Genomic DNA, 17,858 nt, shown 5'->3' with positions numbered 1-17,858 from the left:
ATTGACCATATCCATCAGTACCACATGAAATATTTTTGCCTTCGTCACTCTGGCCTAACCTTACTAGGTTTTTTTATTCCAATAGCCCAATAGTCTTTAAAAGAAACCGAAATTCACATCACTGCAAGCTCCCTGAAATGTCTTTAAGAGCAACATGAATGCATCCTCTCAAAAAATCTCATTCTCCCTCTGTTTGTCAGGCGTGAATTAACATGCTGCTTGCCAAAGGAAAACCCTGTCAAAAACACATCTTCAGCTGATGGTACATGGTGACCAAGTCAGGAAACAGTTTTAGCTTTGCAGATGATACAAAAGTTTATTGGGAAGTAAAGTGCTCATTTTAAAGATCAATACATTCTTGATCATTGCAGAAGGCTCACGTAATTAACAGCTTGCTAATGAGACCAAGCACTGTACATAGCTTTTCTATACAAAACCTTAATTTTAAGTGAAAAAATTGTGCTAGAATCTACAATAAAAAAACAAGATAATATGAATGTTCAGAACATTCGTCATGCAGCCATGCACTTATTGCACAGCTATTGTCACACACATGGATATCCCATTGGAACTACATGCACTTCAAGATGAAGTTTGTTATAAGGATAGAAATTGCTATAGAAATACACATTAATACATACAGCTAGGAATGCAAATTCATTTTCATTAAAAAAAAAAAAAAAAAAAAAAAAAAAAAAAAAGTAGTACAAAGGAAGATAAGTGCCATCTTTGGGAACAAGGCACAGCTGACAGCCTTCTTGCTAAGACAATATGCCGCAACAGTGGTGGGCAAAAGAGTGCTGTACCTCAATGCTTTCTATTGGAAAGCTATTGGAAAGCAATGTTTTACCTTCAGTGGTGCATCTCTTCTTCCAATAATAAATCATCTATGACATGGAAGGCACAGAAAGGACCTCCTATTTATCCTAGGAACACAGCAAAACATGGCAGAAGAAAAAGAAAAAAAAAGAGGCACTGTGTGACAGAGGTGAAGATGACCATATTGATTAGGTGTGGAGAGGCAGTTCTTAAACATTACTTTTAAAATGCTGTCAAAACAGAAAGAGGCACTATGTGTATAGTTTCTATTGCAGAGTAACCCGATTAACAAGTTACAAGCTAAGAGCACTTCCTCTGCTTAATGAAACATAGTATTTAAAAATAAAAAAGGAGGAAAAAGGACATTTTATATTAAATAAAATGTCAGTAAGCCAACAATAACTCCAGGAAAAAAAGAATAATACACACTTAAAAAGAGATGCTGTTTTGACTCTTGCCAAGTGCCAGCTGATAAAATGAATAGGGTGATAACTGATGCTATTTTCCTTTTAAAAAGTGCTTTTCAAAGCTTTTAAACATTGTGTTTTTCTAGTAGACAGCAGAAAACCCACAGCCTATCATTGGAATGCTTTAGTCATAGTGTCTTTTGTCTAAAGCTTGTTGACCTCATGAAACAATTTGTGTATAGAAACTGGAATAGATGTATGGAAACAGAATTCTGTCCAGGTAGATTTTGTCACATCTGGCTTCCATTCTACCTCTGCATTTTCATTTCTAAGGCCAACAGTCTCAGTGTTGGTGACTTGGACCTGGCACGCGCTTGCAAAGTTCTCAAAATACCTTATGAACAGAGTATTTATTTCACCTACCGCTGAGCTTGCCTTTAGTGGTCAGATCAGGACGATGACCTCATTCTGGGAAGCAGTGGTGTAGTTGACTTGATGGTGACTGAACAGCAAAGCCTATGCTACACATGGAGGTTATTAGCCCCATTTCCTCCTCCCCCATCAATGCCATCTGACTGCGAGGAGGACGGCCGGGAGCTCCTCGACCGAGGCTGCCCGTTCAGTCCCAGTGGTGTTCCCAGACGATGGCTCATCTGAGATGCTGTGTCATCTGACTCCCACCTCTCCAATTCCTCTCGTACCAGCCGCTCCATCTGCTCCCTGTGGATCTCATTGTCACGGCCCAGCCTCTCATCCTGAACAGATAGAGATACAAGATGGAAGTGTAGTTCCCAAACTGCAGCCCATTCAAAATCCTATTCTACAGATAAAGTAATCCCTTCCTGTGTGAAACTCCTACGCCACCCTTTATTTTGCAGGCTACAACCAAATCACAGCTGCTATTCTGTAGTAAATGGCTTTCTTGAAGTAACGTAAGTCCCAGATTCTCACTTTCACTTGTGAAAGCATGGTTTGCATTACAATATTTAGCCTGCAAATCTATCTCCAGAAATGTAAAATATATTATGTGCCCTGCACTCTGTCAGACTTCTCCATGGAAAACTCTCTAACCATCACAACAACCAAGGAATGAGTGAGCTTCCTCAGAAGCTACTGAATGCCACCACTATCCCTGTTCAGGGCATTAAAAGGTGCTCTGTGGCCTCTGCATGACACAGGTCTTCTAGAAGATGGGTCCTCATATCCAAAACTCGTTTCAGATCTCTTTATAGAGTCATAGAATCATTAAGGTTGGAAACCTTAATAATTAAGGTTGGTCACATTGGTGACCTCTAAGGTCACCCAGTCCAGCCATTTACTCATCCCCTCTGTGTCCACTAGCCTTTTCTCTCATGGCCACATCTACACAGTTCTTGAACACCTCCAGAAATGCTGACTTCACCACCTCCCTGGACAGCCCAAAACAGCAAAACAAAACTCAAGACTGCTCAGCCTGAGAGAAGCCCTGCAATCTTAGCACAACTCCCTTCACCCTCCCAAGGCAAGCAGAAGAGAAATGTACTAACACCAAATAAGACATACAGTCCGTGACCATGAAGTGATGGCACAGGACTGAGGTGAGGACACTGACCTCTGTCACTCCATCCAACAGCCTTCCCAACACATCTCTCCTTTTCAGTTTGGCTCTCTCCATCGCTTCCAGCTTCACAATTACTGCATCAATCTTGGAGACGATGCTGCCAATGGAGTGCTCCATGCGATCCACCCTCCTCATGAGTCTGAGGGCAACAAACAATTTTAGCTTGTTAAAAGCAAGAGCTCAAGTTCTCACTAAGCTTACAAACCTCAATACTAAAAAAAACAAATTTTCTGACTTGACAGTGACATAGCCATTTTCTCTCCTCAATGACCAGATTTGAAGTTTTTTCTTTTGGGTAGTAAGGAGCAGTTCCAACTGGTTCCTATGAGCTTCTCTGAATTACACGCAATTCAGATATGACTTGAAAGCTATTAAATGGATTGACTTCAGCACACAGAAAAAGTGTAACTTTTTTCTGATTTTTTTTTTTTTTTCTGAATTATTCAATGAATATTTGGAATTATAGGAGAGACTACAACATGTCTTAAACAACAACAACAAAATCACACACACAAAAAAATATCACCCATGCAGTTTTGCTTTCTCAGCAGGATTAACTTACACTTGAAACTCTTCATAGGACACTCCACTAGAGCTGCTTCCCCTCCTCCTTGAGCTGTGCCCGCTGTCCTCATCTTCATCTTCCTCAGAGTCATCCAAGCTCCGAGAAAAGCTGCGGCTGCTCAGAGGACGTGGCAGAGAGCTCCTGTCCAAGTCCAGATCCTCCTTTATGAAAACACAAGACGCAGATAGGAAAGAGGTAAAGGCTTCCACATGGGGCCGGGGATGTCCAGACTAAGGACCATCAGCTCCATGCTCCACCTTGCACAAGAAGCATCATCATCAGCACTGATGGAATGCTATTTCTATTGCCAACCTCACCCTCTCTTTCTCCAAGTCATCTCTCATCTGCTGGTGCTCATGCTCTGTCAGTTCCTGATCCCCATCCTGATCATATTTGGTAAATATTGCCTCAATCTCTGCATCCGTGTGGCCCTTCCTGAGAAGGAAGTAAAAACAGAACCCTTTTTGTTTTTCAGGTGCAAAAACAACTTTGTTTTAGAAAAGCAATATATTCACAACAAACTTTTATAGTGAGCCAAGATACAACCGAATCAAAAGTTGTTTGCATTTGTATTAAAGGCATCACAGAGGCAAAGGAAACTTGTCAAAGACTTAGTGTCAAACATTTGGATATAGAATTCAAGGTAAAAGTAGTAACAGCTTCCTTACCCTTTTAGATCTTGCCGGAGTTCATCAAAATTTAGTTTTCCTCCACCTTGTCTCAAGCTTTCTGAAATGTCATCAACAGTGGTTTTCTTTAATTTAAGTTTGACCATGGCTTTATTATAGCCCTAAAAGAAAAAAAAAAAAAAAAAAATTTCACCTGGTGTGCAACATTAACACAATGTTAATAGGCTTCTTTTGATTGCAGTTCCAAAGTTTAAAAGTCTGAATTACTGATCCATGCCCAGTATGTGTTCACATGTTTCTGACCATGGTACAGCCCCACACTCACACCAGATAGCACACAAATGCACGTGCGTTTCCAAAACTGAAATTCAGGTCAAGCTCATAAGTCTGTGGTGGGCAACCCAACTGGCAGCCTATCCTCGAGGTGCCCAACACATAATCAAAACGTGATTCATCTCATTACCTAGCACAAGATAACCCAAATTTCTTCGCACAAACTCAATGGTAGTTTAGCTTCATCAGTTTAGAATTTCTGTACATACCTAGGCAGATGCATCCTACACCTTATTCACTGGGCTGATCCTTTGACACAAAGTTTCAGATTATAGAATACTTTGTAGTGCAAAGTTTCCAGTTGAGTGATTGACGCTCAGTTCACACTCCTTTATTTAACTAAGAGATGCGTATTTTTCCTCAACTGTTGCAGCCTTCCTATGTACTGTTTCTACATTGCTTCATGGAATAGTGAAGACGGAGATGTCAAACCAATAAAACGTTACTTTTACCTTTCTGATAAGGTCAGACAATTCCATTTCTGCCTTCTGCTGTGCCATATCCGACTTGACTTCAGAGTATGTATCATTGATAATGGCCAAAAACATGTTCTGTCCATAACAGAAATGAAAAGTCCATTTAAAATAACTCTACAAGTCCAAGTTCTACCATTTACATGACCTACTGTTCACTACTGCTTCTTCTCATCCCAAAGAGAGAAAAAAAAAAAAAAAAAAAAGCCCTCACTAAGTACAAGGGACTTTATATAAATCTGAAAATTACAATGAAATATATGATGACTGCCACACAATGCTAAGATTAGTACAAAGACAGTTCTGAAAGCAGTGCCTCTTATTTTATTCTGTTGGCCCATGACATCAGATGTGGACGTTGGTGACGTGGCAGTAAAGGCTGAACCTTCCCACCAACATCCTACATGTTAAGTGGTGATGGTGATCAAACAGCAGATGTGAGCACAGTGAGGCTATGGGTGGTGCGTTTCAGCAGTGGCAACAGCAGGTCACCTCTGCTGTTACTGATTTTCACAAGCATGGCACGCAGGCTCTTGTTCATTGCTGATGAAAATGCATAGCCAACGGTGGTGAAGATGTTGAAAAGTGTTTTGTAGCTGAGATTTTGTTCTCTAAGTAGTGTTAGTTCAGCTCTTTATATCTGTTGTAGTTCCCATGTGAATAAATGGCAGGTATTACTTTTAGAGTGACCTATGCAAAATCCTGCGTTAATGGTTGCTACCTTACCAAATCACCAAAAGACACACCATTTTGGGAATAACATCTGAGGATGTCCTGCTCACGTAACAGTTTCAAGTTGTATCACCAGAAAATAGATTACCACGTTGTAATGCAACTTCCAAACTACCTGAAAACTACATTCAGGGAAAAGGTGCTGGGCCTCTTATGTCAATAACTATTTTATATAAACTTGTTTATATCAAAACTATTTTATTTGGTGTCCTAGGTTTCTAAGAGGGAGGTTTTAGGAATGAAAAATTCTTCATAATTAAAAAAAAAAAAAAAAACAACCCACCAACATACAATGAGACAGTGACGTGGAGCACTGTAAGACAGCGACAACAAAAAAACAGTGCAAATCTGTTTTAAAGGAAGTAAGAAGAGCACAGTGGAAGCCCAAGGAAAGATGAAGCCTGATATATTCACCCTGAGTAGTCATAGGAATCCAAGATGAAGAGATGCAAAAAACAATGATGTACCTAAAATCAACATGCCACCTACCCACCCCACAAAAACAAAGGTGTACATACCAAAAGGATGAAGAACATAAAGAACACAAATGTAGTGAAATAAATTGGTCCCAAAATGCGATTAGCTTCTTCAACCTCTGTGAAGTTGAAGTCTCCCAAAATGATGCGGAACTGAGTAAATCTTAAAAAACAAAACACATCCAGGGGTTGAGAAAAACACTTCTGGAGCTGTGCAGGAATTCCTGATCTATTTTACCGTAACAGTCAGGAATGAAGGGCAGCAGAGAGGTCTGCACTGCCGTAATACTCACTCAGATATTGCAATAGTCAACTTCTCAAACCCACTTCTCTAAGATTAGCAAAACATGCAGTCAAATGCAACACACAAAGTGCAACTAATGTGGCTACTTATGGCCTTTGGTCACAGATGTGCAGAAAAACAACCAAGTAACTACCTCGGCTGGATCAGTTAAAGATGAATAGACTCCATCTGGAAGCCAGTCAACTAACCAGAATATCAGGAAAAGAACACCGTTGAGCACATGGTATCAGGTACAGAGACAGTTTTTCCAACAAACTATAAGAAAGGTTTACATCTCTAGAAAACAGCTATCACTATTGAGCTACCAAAAGCAAGATGCTTACAGCTCATCTCTGCAGGCAGGTTGGTTTGATCTTTGGTGAGGCAACCAAGTCCATTCACCAGTGCATCGAGAAATTATTCGTATTTTTTATTTTTTACTTACATGCAGTCCTGGAAAGTGCTGAAGTCATCAATCTGAGTGCCAAAGACAAGATAGGCCAACTGAGCATATGCCAAGAAAATGATGAAAAACATAATTGCAAAGCCAATGACATCTTTGACGCAACGAGACATGGTTGTGGACAACTGACTCATTGTCCTGTTGAAGTTAACAAACTTGAAAAGCTATTGAAAGAAAACAAAAAACAACTGTGAAGACAAGGAAGACAGTTTTTAATCCCAACTGCTGTCTGGCTCTTTACATGAGATATCTTAATGAGCTGGATGGGGACAGAGCAGGGTGATTTTCAATTAGAAATACTCACTTCCAAAAAACCACTAAGGCTTGTAATTTGAAGGAAAAAATTGACAAAACCAACTCCTACTTGCACTCCTATTTGAAATCCTCGCTTCAGAGCATTAGTATCAAGCTGCTTCCAAAAGCATGGAGGAGAAAGTATATCCAATAAGAAGCAACAATTTCTCAATACAGGAATTATGAAAATATTTCTTCACATATCTGCTGTGACAAAGATCTGAATGCATCTTCCAGACTTAAATGAGGACTAAAGCAGAGAGAGAATTTTTCAATTTGCACAAAGTTACCTTTGCACTCACACTTTCTGCCATGATCAGTGTTAAGAGAATGTATAATCAATGAATATACAAATGTTATAACTAAGAAATATACAAGAAAGTTAGGCTAAACATCTTATCATGCTAAAGAAGAACAGATGGAAAGCTTACCCTTACCCTGGGCTTGCTGAGAATTCTCCAAGAGGAGCAATCTCCAAAGGAGATCTTTCCCCACTGGTAGTCAGCTCTTAAATTGGGTCGAGAAGAGGTGGAGCCAGGCTCCACTCTTTCCAGTACCACAGGAGAATTGCCTTCACCTGTGCTCCCAGGCTGACTCATTGCTATCTCAGGTTCAGGCCATGATTCAGTAGTTCCCATACAGAGAAACATGACTAAACTCAAAAATAGTAGGTGACATTCAGAACATCCTTATTTTAGAATATGGATTTGTGTCTTGGAGTTACCTTAATCCAGACAAAAAACACAGTGACTGCAGCAATGTTGTTGAATTGTATTTGCCAATATGCCAAGGGTTCAAAATTGGGGAATGAATTCTGATCTTCTAGTAGCTTCTTCAGGAGCATATCAACAGTTGATGTCCTGTAGATGCTAATTCCTATCGCTGCCATGGAGAGCTGAGTACAAAAGAAACAAATGAGATCATGGAAGTTGATTATGATTTTAAAATAGATTCTGTAAGACAAGATTCAAACTGGAATTATAGGTTAGATCAGGAAATGCATTTTACAACAAAACTGTGACGGCCCTGAGTTGAGACAAATAGCCTGGAATAAGGGAATTTGGGAGTCTTTTCCTTGCCACGGCTGAAGAACAAAATCATGGTGACAGCTGGTGGGCTCAGAAAAATGAAGCTGTCACATGGAAGAACTGGAAGAAACATGGAGAAAGTACGTTAAAAAAAAAATATAAGGACTTGAACCTTAGATTTGTCCAAGACTGAAAGTACAGAATGGAAGTGGGATAAGGTCTACTTCAGCTTTGCTGGATTTGGATGCCTTTGCTAAGAACAACTCAATGTAAGTCTGGATCATATAGCTTTAAATTCGAAGCTCAGATTTTCAACTACACTGAGATTGCTGGTGAACACAGATTGATTAATGTCTCCCACAGAGTGCATTTCAGAAAGCAGTGTTAGACATATAAAAGTTACCTACTATGATTATAAGGATATCCAGACAATTCCAGAGACTTCTGAAGTAGTGCAGCCTGTGAATGTGAATTTCTAAGATCTCTTCCACCATGTAGTACAGAACGAAAAGGCAGAACACCATTTCACAGGCTGCCAGGAAGAAATCCAAAGTGGAGATGTAGTGAATCAGCTTCACTGGCTGAAACTGCCAGGATGTAAGAAGGCCTCCAGTAGCTGGAAATTCCACTAACAGCCTGGAATTTAAAAAGACAAAGAAAATTATTTAATTTAAGCATTGTCCACAAAAACATGGAAAGACCTGTCTGAATCTCTATCTGCTTTGTGCTTTGCAGTCTGAACACTGTCAGTGCTCCTACCTTACAACACAGAATAGGTTGATGTTTGCATTGTAGACTGAGAAATCAATGAAAGCTGCTCTTGTCCCTCTGTCCAACCACAGGTTCTTCTTAAGGCTGGCAATCTGCACAGCTGTCACTTCCCTGGTCCTTGAGAGGTCTTGGTAATAACCAGCCCCACTGTACGTGGCCAGCAGGCCTGAGTGGCTACTCCCATTCAGGTCCTTCTCATTGGTGTATGTCCAACTGGTTTGGTCAGGAGTGAGACAGCACATGTTAGTTCTTCTACTTTTAACTTACAACTGACAAAACAAACAAGAACCTGGTAAAAAAACACAAGTGGGTTGAGTGGTCCTGTGTGGAGCCAGGAGTTGGACTCCATGATCCTTGTGGCTCCCTTCCAACTCTGGATATTCTATGATTTGTAGAAAAGTTTTAGTTAGAAGCATAGAATCATTACGGTTGGAAAAGACTGCTAAGATCATATAGTCCAACTGTCAAAGGGTTTTAAGGGATTACTTGTAAGAATTTCTCATGTCTGTACCCTGGGGAAAGAACTAACAAGGTTTGTTTCACCAACATAATAGAACGTGAATAGGAAGAAAGGCAACAGGTATATTAACTGTGAAAACAGAATGCACTGATCTGCTTATACAGAATTTCTCTTCTCTTGGGAAAGCTAGAAAAACCTGGTGTTGATGTAGCTGTGCTTCACCTCCCAAACCTTTTCCAGTGTAACCCACACATTGTCTTCCAAGAGAAGCAGAACTCCTCCCATGTTTCAGCCAAAAAAAGATGACCCAGCAACATCCAACACTCATCCAGCTCTCTGTATTTAACTGGCTTTACAGCTTTACAGATAGAACCTACAGTAATTCTAGAGTTGCCCCTGTGAAGTGACTTTCTGTACCAGTCAACATAGTCTGGGCCAGAAGAAAATATATTTAGTTGCCTACAGAAGTACTACATACGCTGTTCCGTTTCGAAGACCAAAAGGTGCAGTATCTTCATTGGCCACAGAATAGACATCATAGCAGTCTTTGATTTCATCTTTTAAATCCTCAGGAATAGAGCACGAACCATTCCTCACTTTCAGCTGCCGAATGCGGGGCACCCCTAGGAGCAGGTTCTCATAATAAATGAAGCTTCTGTTTTCCGCTATGGTTTTATTGTTGTACCACATATCCCAGTAAAGTCCATCCAGCAGAGGGCCTTCTGTGAACTGTAAAGGAAGACAGAATTTCAGTTTGCATGTTGCTAGCACTGTTTTCATACACCAAATCAATAGCAAGATAATAACTTGCTTTTAGCATTACCTTCCAGAAGTCGTCCATCGTGGACAATGTTTTGAAGTCTGTTTTCTCCATTTTAGATACAGGTGTTTCCAGGAAGAGCTGGGACATAACCCTCGTGTAGTAATACATGCTGGAACTCACTGTCCCGTATGTCACTGTATGTGGTTTGGCAAGGGGTGAGAAGAAAAAGACAGAGCAGTTTTGAATACATCAGGTTGTACTTGTATAGATTCTGCACTAAAAGAATAAGATTAGAACAAAATCCATACCAAGAAGTCACTCGTCAGTGATTACAGTATTAATGCTTCTACAAAAAAACAACCTCAAGAACCACAAAGACTGGACCCAGCAGCCTAAAAAGCAGCCAGTGCCACTTCAGGCATCCTGAGAGTTGGGCTCACCCCAGACACTGGAATGTCCATGTCCTGTACAGGCAGAAAGGGGCGCACAGCATGGGACACTGGCAGTCAACACAAGCTGTCAGTGGTTAGACAACAAAACTCCACCCCAGATGTGCAATGCTGTAAGAGAATCACTGCACAGAAAGTAATGACTTCATGCTGCTTCTGTTCCTCGTTCTGGGCCAAGCATGTGGCTGAGGACCACAGAGCATAAATTATAAAATGACGTACAGAGCCATGCTGGCTTGGGAAAACAATCTCTGGCACTGATGCCTCTACTGCCTATAAATACTTAGCAACAATTCAGGGTTAAAATTCAGAGAAGCATGGAAGATCAGGTCTACAGCAAACAATTTTCAACAGCACTGACAAACTTACAGAAGCATTTTATTACAGGGAAGAAAATGTTTTTCTGTGCAACCAGAGAAGAACTATTTTTAATAAACTTCTCTGTGGCAAATCGCATGTGTGACTCGATTGCACAATACCTATTCTCTCTCTACAAGTGCTCCCTCAAAAATACAGCAGTACAAGGAAAGCTAACAGCATTTTGCCAGCAGTGGAAAACATCCTCCTAAGGTACAGCACAGACCTGTCTGCCCCATAGTTATTGTTTAAGTGTAAAACTAAAAATGATCACTCTTAAAGCATAGCTAAAGTTAGCAGCATCTGTGCCCATTTGACATACCGCATCTGTCCCCAAAAATATTTTCTGTCGTAAAACTAATTGTGAGCAGCCTGCAAGCAAACTTATCCCACTGAAGACAAATTTGTTTTCATTCAATCATGTCCAAGTCCCTCACTGCTATACCTCTCCCAGTGGAAGAACCTTAGGCATTGCTACATTCCCTTGTCCATAAACCTACACCAAAAGTCTCAGGCAGGAAATGAACATGATAGTCAGTATATTATCATTTGTGCAGTATGTCACCAAAAGAGTTGAATTGTATCAACTGAATAATGTTTGTGATTTGTTTTTTGTTTTTTTTTATTTGCTCTTGTTATAGCCATTTTGCTCTGGACAAGCAAAGCACTTTCTCTCAGACTACTAACACTGTTTGTGGTTTGGGTTTTTTTCAATGAAAGGTTTTCTTTAAAAATAAAAATGGCACGTTGCCCCATTACAGATGATCACAAAGGCAACTCAACAGTCATAGGCACTGTAGGAATTTAGAACAGAACTGTCCATACGAAAGACTGAGGGCTTGAAACCCATCAGTTTTTCAGAGATAAACAAACTTAATGCATGCAGATTTTGTTGCTAGTCTCCCTAGTGACCAAATAAAACATCACAGTCTGTCATACTTGGCACTGTCTTCCTGATTGTTATGCAAATATATGAACACAGTTTTGACTATTAGAAATTCAAAAACTGCTAAGGTACAGAATGTCAAGCAGCAATCCAACTACGAAATCAAGAGAAAGCAATAACTCAAAATATTTCCCCTTACAATGGCCTATTCATTACTCTGCCACTTCTCTGAAACACCGTGGATTTGCAAAGAAGTGGTGCAGGACTGCACACATTAAGGCTGAGTGGTACTTACAGACACACAGCACCACGAGGAAGATCACGTATGTAATCAGCTCCCGCAAAACACTTCTCAGGTATCTCTCTCTGCTGGTGTTGTTTTCTTCCATCAGCCTTGTGCCCCACAGACCTAGCAAGAAAAACATGTATAGTTACATACACAGGTGTCTGATAGCAGATACCTGGAGACATGGCCAGTGACATACCCAATGGCAGACACGGACTAAAGTGCCAGATGGATTTGAAAGCTTCACTAATGTCATGTCTGAAAATATTATCAGATAAGCAAAAATGCACATTCCACATCAAAACACTTTTAGTAATTTTAATTAATTAACCAAAAGAAGTGTACATCAGCCAAGCACCTTGAGCTTCACAGTGTTATACTTGTGAACTGAGTCACGGCCAGAGCCATTGATTGAGCACCTGTGGAAAGGACCCAGCCCTGGGAGCACAGGTGAAGGCAATTCAGCTGTGAGACAAGAAGGGGTGAGCCTAGCTGCACCCTTCTTAGACCTCATTGAAGGGCTGACTGCCAGGGAAAGGATTTCTTTCCAGAGATCCCTCCTTGGTGGAGCTTTCCCCTGCAAACCTAGAGTCTTCTGTTACAGATAAGCAATCTTCTTCCCTTCCTTCATAGGGCCTTTCCACTTTCCATAGTGCTGATCCTTCCATCCATTATAACACCTCTGGTGTAATGTCTTTCCCATCATGTTGATCTGTCCAATTGCTACAACTTGGCATTCCCATAAACGCAGCCTAGGAGAACTTGTCAGACAGCAGTCAATCCTACCAAAAGGGTAACAGGAAAGCAAAAGTATCTTCTGAATGGAGCTGCTATCAGAAATAGCTGTGTGAGAATGGAAAGCAGTTGGTGACTTCGATTCTTATTTCCAGTGTCTAATACAAACCAGAACAAAACTGGGAATGGCTGCTGATATTCAGCTGAGAACTGCTGCTGTTGGGGAGCATCTCTTTATTGAAGCCTAAATACAGCAAGGTGATTTATCTAAGCTTATGATGGGAGAAAAAAGACATCTCAAAATAGAAGTTCTCTATTGCCAAACTCCTACCCTTTCAGGTATTTTAAATTGCCAATCTTTTAAAGCATCCTTCACATTCTCAAATGATGACAACAATGCAAACCCAGCATTCCTAGGAAAAAAATTTTGATCCATCAAATACACCACAGTAACTTGAAGCCACTTGAGTCACTATTAATATAGAACTCCACAAATCAAGACTTCAGTATAGCAGTACGTTGCACTAGCAACCCTCATAATAAAAGCAGGAAAACATTACAGAAGAGAGGAAGAACAGGCTGGAACAGCCAGTGAGCAAGCTGGCAAGCGTGCTGAGTCCCGGCTGTCAGCACATTACTCACCAACAAGAAATGCAGTGAACAGAAAGCTTGCAAGCTCCATTTCTGTCTTGGTAGAAAATAGCTGCAAGTCAGCAGTGAACAGAAAGTTGCATACAGAAAAAAAAGCCAACAACAAAAATCCAACACGAGAGATCACACAATGATCCTTCCATTAAGTGGTCTCTAGATTTGCCTGGCAGCCACCTGTAAGCACTCACCAGTAGACATGTTTTTAGAGGACGTACAGTACTCTCCTTTTTGCCTTATTTGAATTCTGTTCTAAGTGCATCTAAATGCACAGTGGTTGTAAGCAATGTTGAATTCGAGTTGACATCTTCTGCCAGCACCAAAAACATCGCTTCTAGCCTTGATTAAGGATTTCCACTTCATTTCTTATGTAAACTTGCTATTCCTCCACTTTTTGACTTTACATTTATATACATACACACACAAACAATTTGTATGTATTATGTATATATGTAATATAGGCATGCAATGTGAGGAAGAACAGGTTAGGAAGAAGAGATGAAGAAGGTGGAATTATGAATAGGAATGAAAAAAAGAAAATGTGAGAAGGAGAAGCAAAGTAGAAGGGATGAAGAAGAGAATGAGAATGGATGGAGAGGCAAATGTGAGGGAACAAAAGAGGGAAGATGAAGGAGTGGAGATGAAGGAATGGAGATGGGAGTGAAAAAAGGATAGAAAAGGAACAAAGAAAGAACGTAGAAGAGAAGGGATAGAGGAATGGGAATGACAGAAATGAAGAAAAGAGAAAGATGAGAAGGAAGCAATGGAGAAGGAATGAAGAAAAGAATGAGAAGGAAAAGATAAGGAACAGAGAAAGAAAGGAAATGGGAAGCAGAGAAGAAAGGATTGAAGAGTTGGGAAGGAAATGGAATGATGAATAGAAAGTAATGAAGAAAAGAAAATGACAGGAAGGAGACATGAAGGAGAAGGAACAGAGAAGGGAAGGAATAAAGAAAAGAACAGGAAAGGAATGTACACACATATATACACACATACACCTTTATATATGAATATCTGATTTATAAGGCACAGAATGCATTCATTTGTTCTTATGAAAAAGTTCTGAAAGTACTCAGTAGTTGGGCAGAGACAATTACAGCTGTCCCTCACCACACAGTGCCAAAAACAAGTCCAGGTGGGCACTGCTAGCTGATCTGCCTACGAAGAAGTTCAGGTGCTAGCAGAGAGTGAGGACCATAGCCCTGAACAAAGGCTGATTCCCCCCAAGAGAACAAGGGCAACAAAACCACATAACATTCAAAAAGAAGTTCACACTTCTTCCTGTAGTGCTGTCAGAGCCAGCACTAATTCAACTCAGTACAAATTGGATGATTTTTATCACAATGAATTAATGACTGAAAATGGCATTTGATATTTCCACCGAACAATAACCAGGAAAATCTTCCAAGACAGCCTCCGTGTACACAACTTTGTACTGACGCACGTGATGACATAATAACACTGGGAGATGGAGTACAGCTCTGATGAGAAGATTGCCTTTCCAACCTGGCTCTGAAAACAGATGTTAATCTTATCCGTCAACACTAATGGAGACTGAATGACTTCCTCTTAACAGAGGTGAACAGCCGTGACCTCTTCTCCCTGGGCAGCTGGGATGGCTGCTGGGGAGATCTGCAGGAGAAGAAAGATTAAGGCCACTTAATGGACACTTACACCAGAGGTCAAAGAGGATCTCTGAAGACAGGAGAATGAAAGACAGATAATCATATGCAGTCAAGTTTCTATTCACTTGCTAACTCCTGCTACAGTCTTCCTGATCACTGAAGTTACCAAAATCCTATTACAAGCAGATGTACTTCACAACTAACAGCAAGAAAAACTCAAGATGTCATTGAATATCTCTCAGCTGCTGAGCAGCAGTCTATCCATGTTACCACCTCCACCATCTGTGATATACAAAGGACTAATCCTCTGCTTTCTTGCATTGCAAGAAAAACCATGGAATCATAAAATAATTAAGGTTGTAAAGATCACTAAGATCACCTAGTTCAATCATCAAGCCCATGCCTGTAACTACTCTGGACCACGTCCCTCAGTGTCACATCTGCCTTTTACTTGAACACCCCCAGGAACAGTGACTCCACCACTTCCCTGGGCAGCTTGTGCCAGTGCCTCACTGCTCTTTCTGAAAAGAATCACAGAAAAGAATCACAGAAACACCAAGGTTGGAAAAGACCTACAAGATCATCCAGTCCAACCATCCACCTATCACCAATAGTTCTCGCTAAACTGTATCCCTCAATACAAAATCCAAATGTTCCTTGGACACAGTGACTCCACCACCTCCCTGGGCAGCCCATTCCAGTGCCTGACCACTCTTTCAAAGAAGTAGTATTTCCTAATGTCCAGCCTAAATCTCCTCTGGTGCAACTTGAAGCCATTCCCTCCAGTCCTATCACTGGTTACAAAGGAGAAGAGGCCAACCCCCAGCTCACTATAACCTCCCTTCAGGAAGTTATAGAGAGCAATGAGGTCTCCCCTGAGCCTCCTCCAGACTGGACAGTCCTGGCTCCTTCAGCCACTCCTCATAAGCCCTGTGCTCCAGACCCCTCACCAGCTTTGTCACCCTTCTTTGAACCCGATCCAGAGCCTCAATGTCTTCCTTGCAGTGAGGGGGCCCAAAACTGGACACAGTACTCAAGGTGTGACCTCAACAGAGCTAAGTACAGAGGGAAAATCACTTCTCTGCTCCTGCTGGCAGCACCGTTTCTGATGCAGGCCAGGATGCCATTGGCCTTCTTAGCCACCTGGGCACAATGCTGGCTCATGTTCAGCCTAGCATCAGTCAATACCCCCAGGTCCATTTCCTCTATGCAGTTTTCCAGCCACTCTGCCTCAAGCCTGTAGCGTTGCCTGCGGTTGTTGTGGCCAAAGTGCAGGTCCCAGCATTTGGTCTTGTTGAATCTCATCCCATTGACTTCAACCCAGCAATCCATCCTGTCCAGATCCCTCTGTAGGGCCTTGCTACTCCCAGGCAGGTCAGCACTTTCAGCCAACTTGGTGTCATCTACGGACTTACTGAGGTGCACTCAATGCCCTCGTTCAGCTCATCAATAAAGATATTGAAGAGGACAGGCCCCAGCACCAACCTCTGGGGAACACCACTCATGACCGGTTGCCAGCTGGATTTAGCTCTATTCACTACCACTCTCTGGGCCCAGCCTTCCAGCCAGTTCCTTATCCGGTCAAGAGTGTACCTGTCCAAGACATGGGCTGCCAGCTTCTGCAGGAGAAATTGTTCCTAATATCCAACTTGAAACTCCTCTGGTGCAGCTTGAGGCCATCACCTCTCATTCTATTGCTGTTACATAGGAGAATATGCCAACCAAAGAGCTATAGAGTGATAAGATCTCCCTCAAGCCTCCTCTTCCCAGATTGAACCAGCCCAGAAGGTGCAGCTTTACACCACTTTCAACATAGCATGCATTTGATTAATGGGCTTTCACCTACATCAGCTGAATGTATGCAGGATGCTACTACGCCAGAGGGGTCCTCATCTTTCAGCCTGAAAGCAGAAATCAAAGGCTCGACTGACAGATGGGCACCAGCTCTCCAAATGCTCCTTCCAGCAGCAGAAATCTTGATACACGTAACCATTGCTGTTATTTTCTCCTGGGTGTTTTGCTCTCTTGTTATAAAGTGACTTATTTATTGCAACACTTTCTGCTGCGAAGATCCTCCAAGCCGCGACCTCTGCAAGCTGACCGTATCAGCGCCGAATGGGAGGGACTAACTGCGGCCCGGGACAGAACTACCGTTACAGCAAATAACTTCTGAACGCACACGAAAGACAAGCAAAGGCAGAAAGCAGAGGAGACAGCCCAAGTCGAACCCCCTGCATAAAACCAAGTGTGTTCTGGCGCTTCTGCCCACGCCACGATAGGCAGCGACTCGAGGAAAGTCCATCTCACCTCGCAGTCGCCGTGCCAGCCGCTTGGCCCAGGCGCTGCGGAGCGGCGCGGAGCTCTCGGGCGGCCCCGGGGGGCGGCCCCGCACCTCCGCAGGGATCCGCCGCTGCCGCCGTCCGCTGCCCACCGAGGACGGAGCTGCCGCGGGGCCGCCCCACTCTGCGTCCATCTCCAACGCCGGCCCCGCCGCCACCGCTCCCTCCTCCTCCTCGGGCTCGAAGCCCGGGTTGTCCCGGCTCCAGGCGGACAATGGAGGGGACGGCGGGCAGCAGCCGGCCCGCGCCGCTTCCCCGAGCCGCCCTAGCTCCAGCTGCTCCCGCCCGCGGGCCGCCATCGCCCGGCGCAGAGCCGCCCCTTCTCCGCCCTCGGGGCCGGCCCGGAAAGCCCGGGGCACGGTGGGAGAGGGGGTCGGGCCGCCCTGCTGCCTCCCGCCCCTTCCCCCTCCTCGGGGCCGTCCCACTGGAAAAAGTGT

At 42.5% G+C, this 17,858-nt stretch overlaps 1 protein-coding gene across 1 annotated transcript; it reads right to left on the bottom strand.

The window, feature by feature from the left end:
- Positions 1–289: 289 nt before the first annotated feature.
- On the bottom strand, positions 290–17,737 carry PKD2 (polycystin 2, transient receptor potential cation channel). Its single transcript, XM_052682166.1, has 15 exons — positions 17,390–17,737; positions 12,084–12,197; positions 10,157–10,290; positions 9,812–10,062; positions 8,862–9,086; positions 8,510–8,738; positions 7,799–7,969; positions 6,763–6,944; positions 6,077–6,197; positions 4,806–4,904; positions 4,060–4,181; positions 3,709–3,826; positions 3,389–3,552; positions 2,818–2,965; positions 290–1,981 (listed from the first exon to the last, which is right to left on the bottom strand). The coding sequence occupies exons 1-15, from the start codon at positions 17,718–17,720 to the stop codon at positions 1,748–1,750; spliced, it is 2,643 nt and encodes an 880-aa protein (XP_052538126.1). The 5' UTR covers positions 17,721–17,737; the 3' UTR covers positions 290–1,747.
- Between the last annotated feature and the right edge of the window lie 121 nt (positions 17,738–17,858).

This window comes from Tympanuchus pallidicinctus, unplaced genomic scaffold (genome assembly GCF_026119805.1).
Source record: "Tympanuchus pallidicinctus isolate F22 unplaced genomic scaffold, pur_lepc_1.0 scaffold2, whole genome shotgun sequence".
NCBI lineage: Eukaryota > Metazoa > Chordata > Aves > Galliformes > Phasianidae > Tympanuchus > Tympanuchus pallidicinctus.
This window is presented reverse-complemented; position numbering and strand designations above follow the sequence as displayed.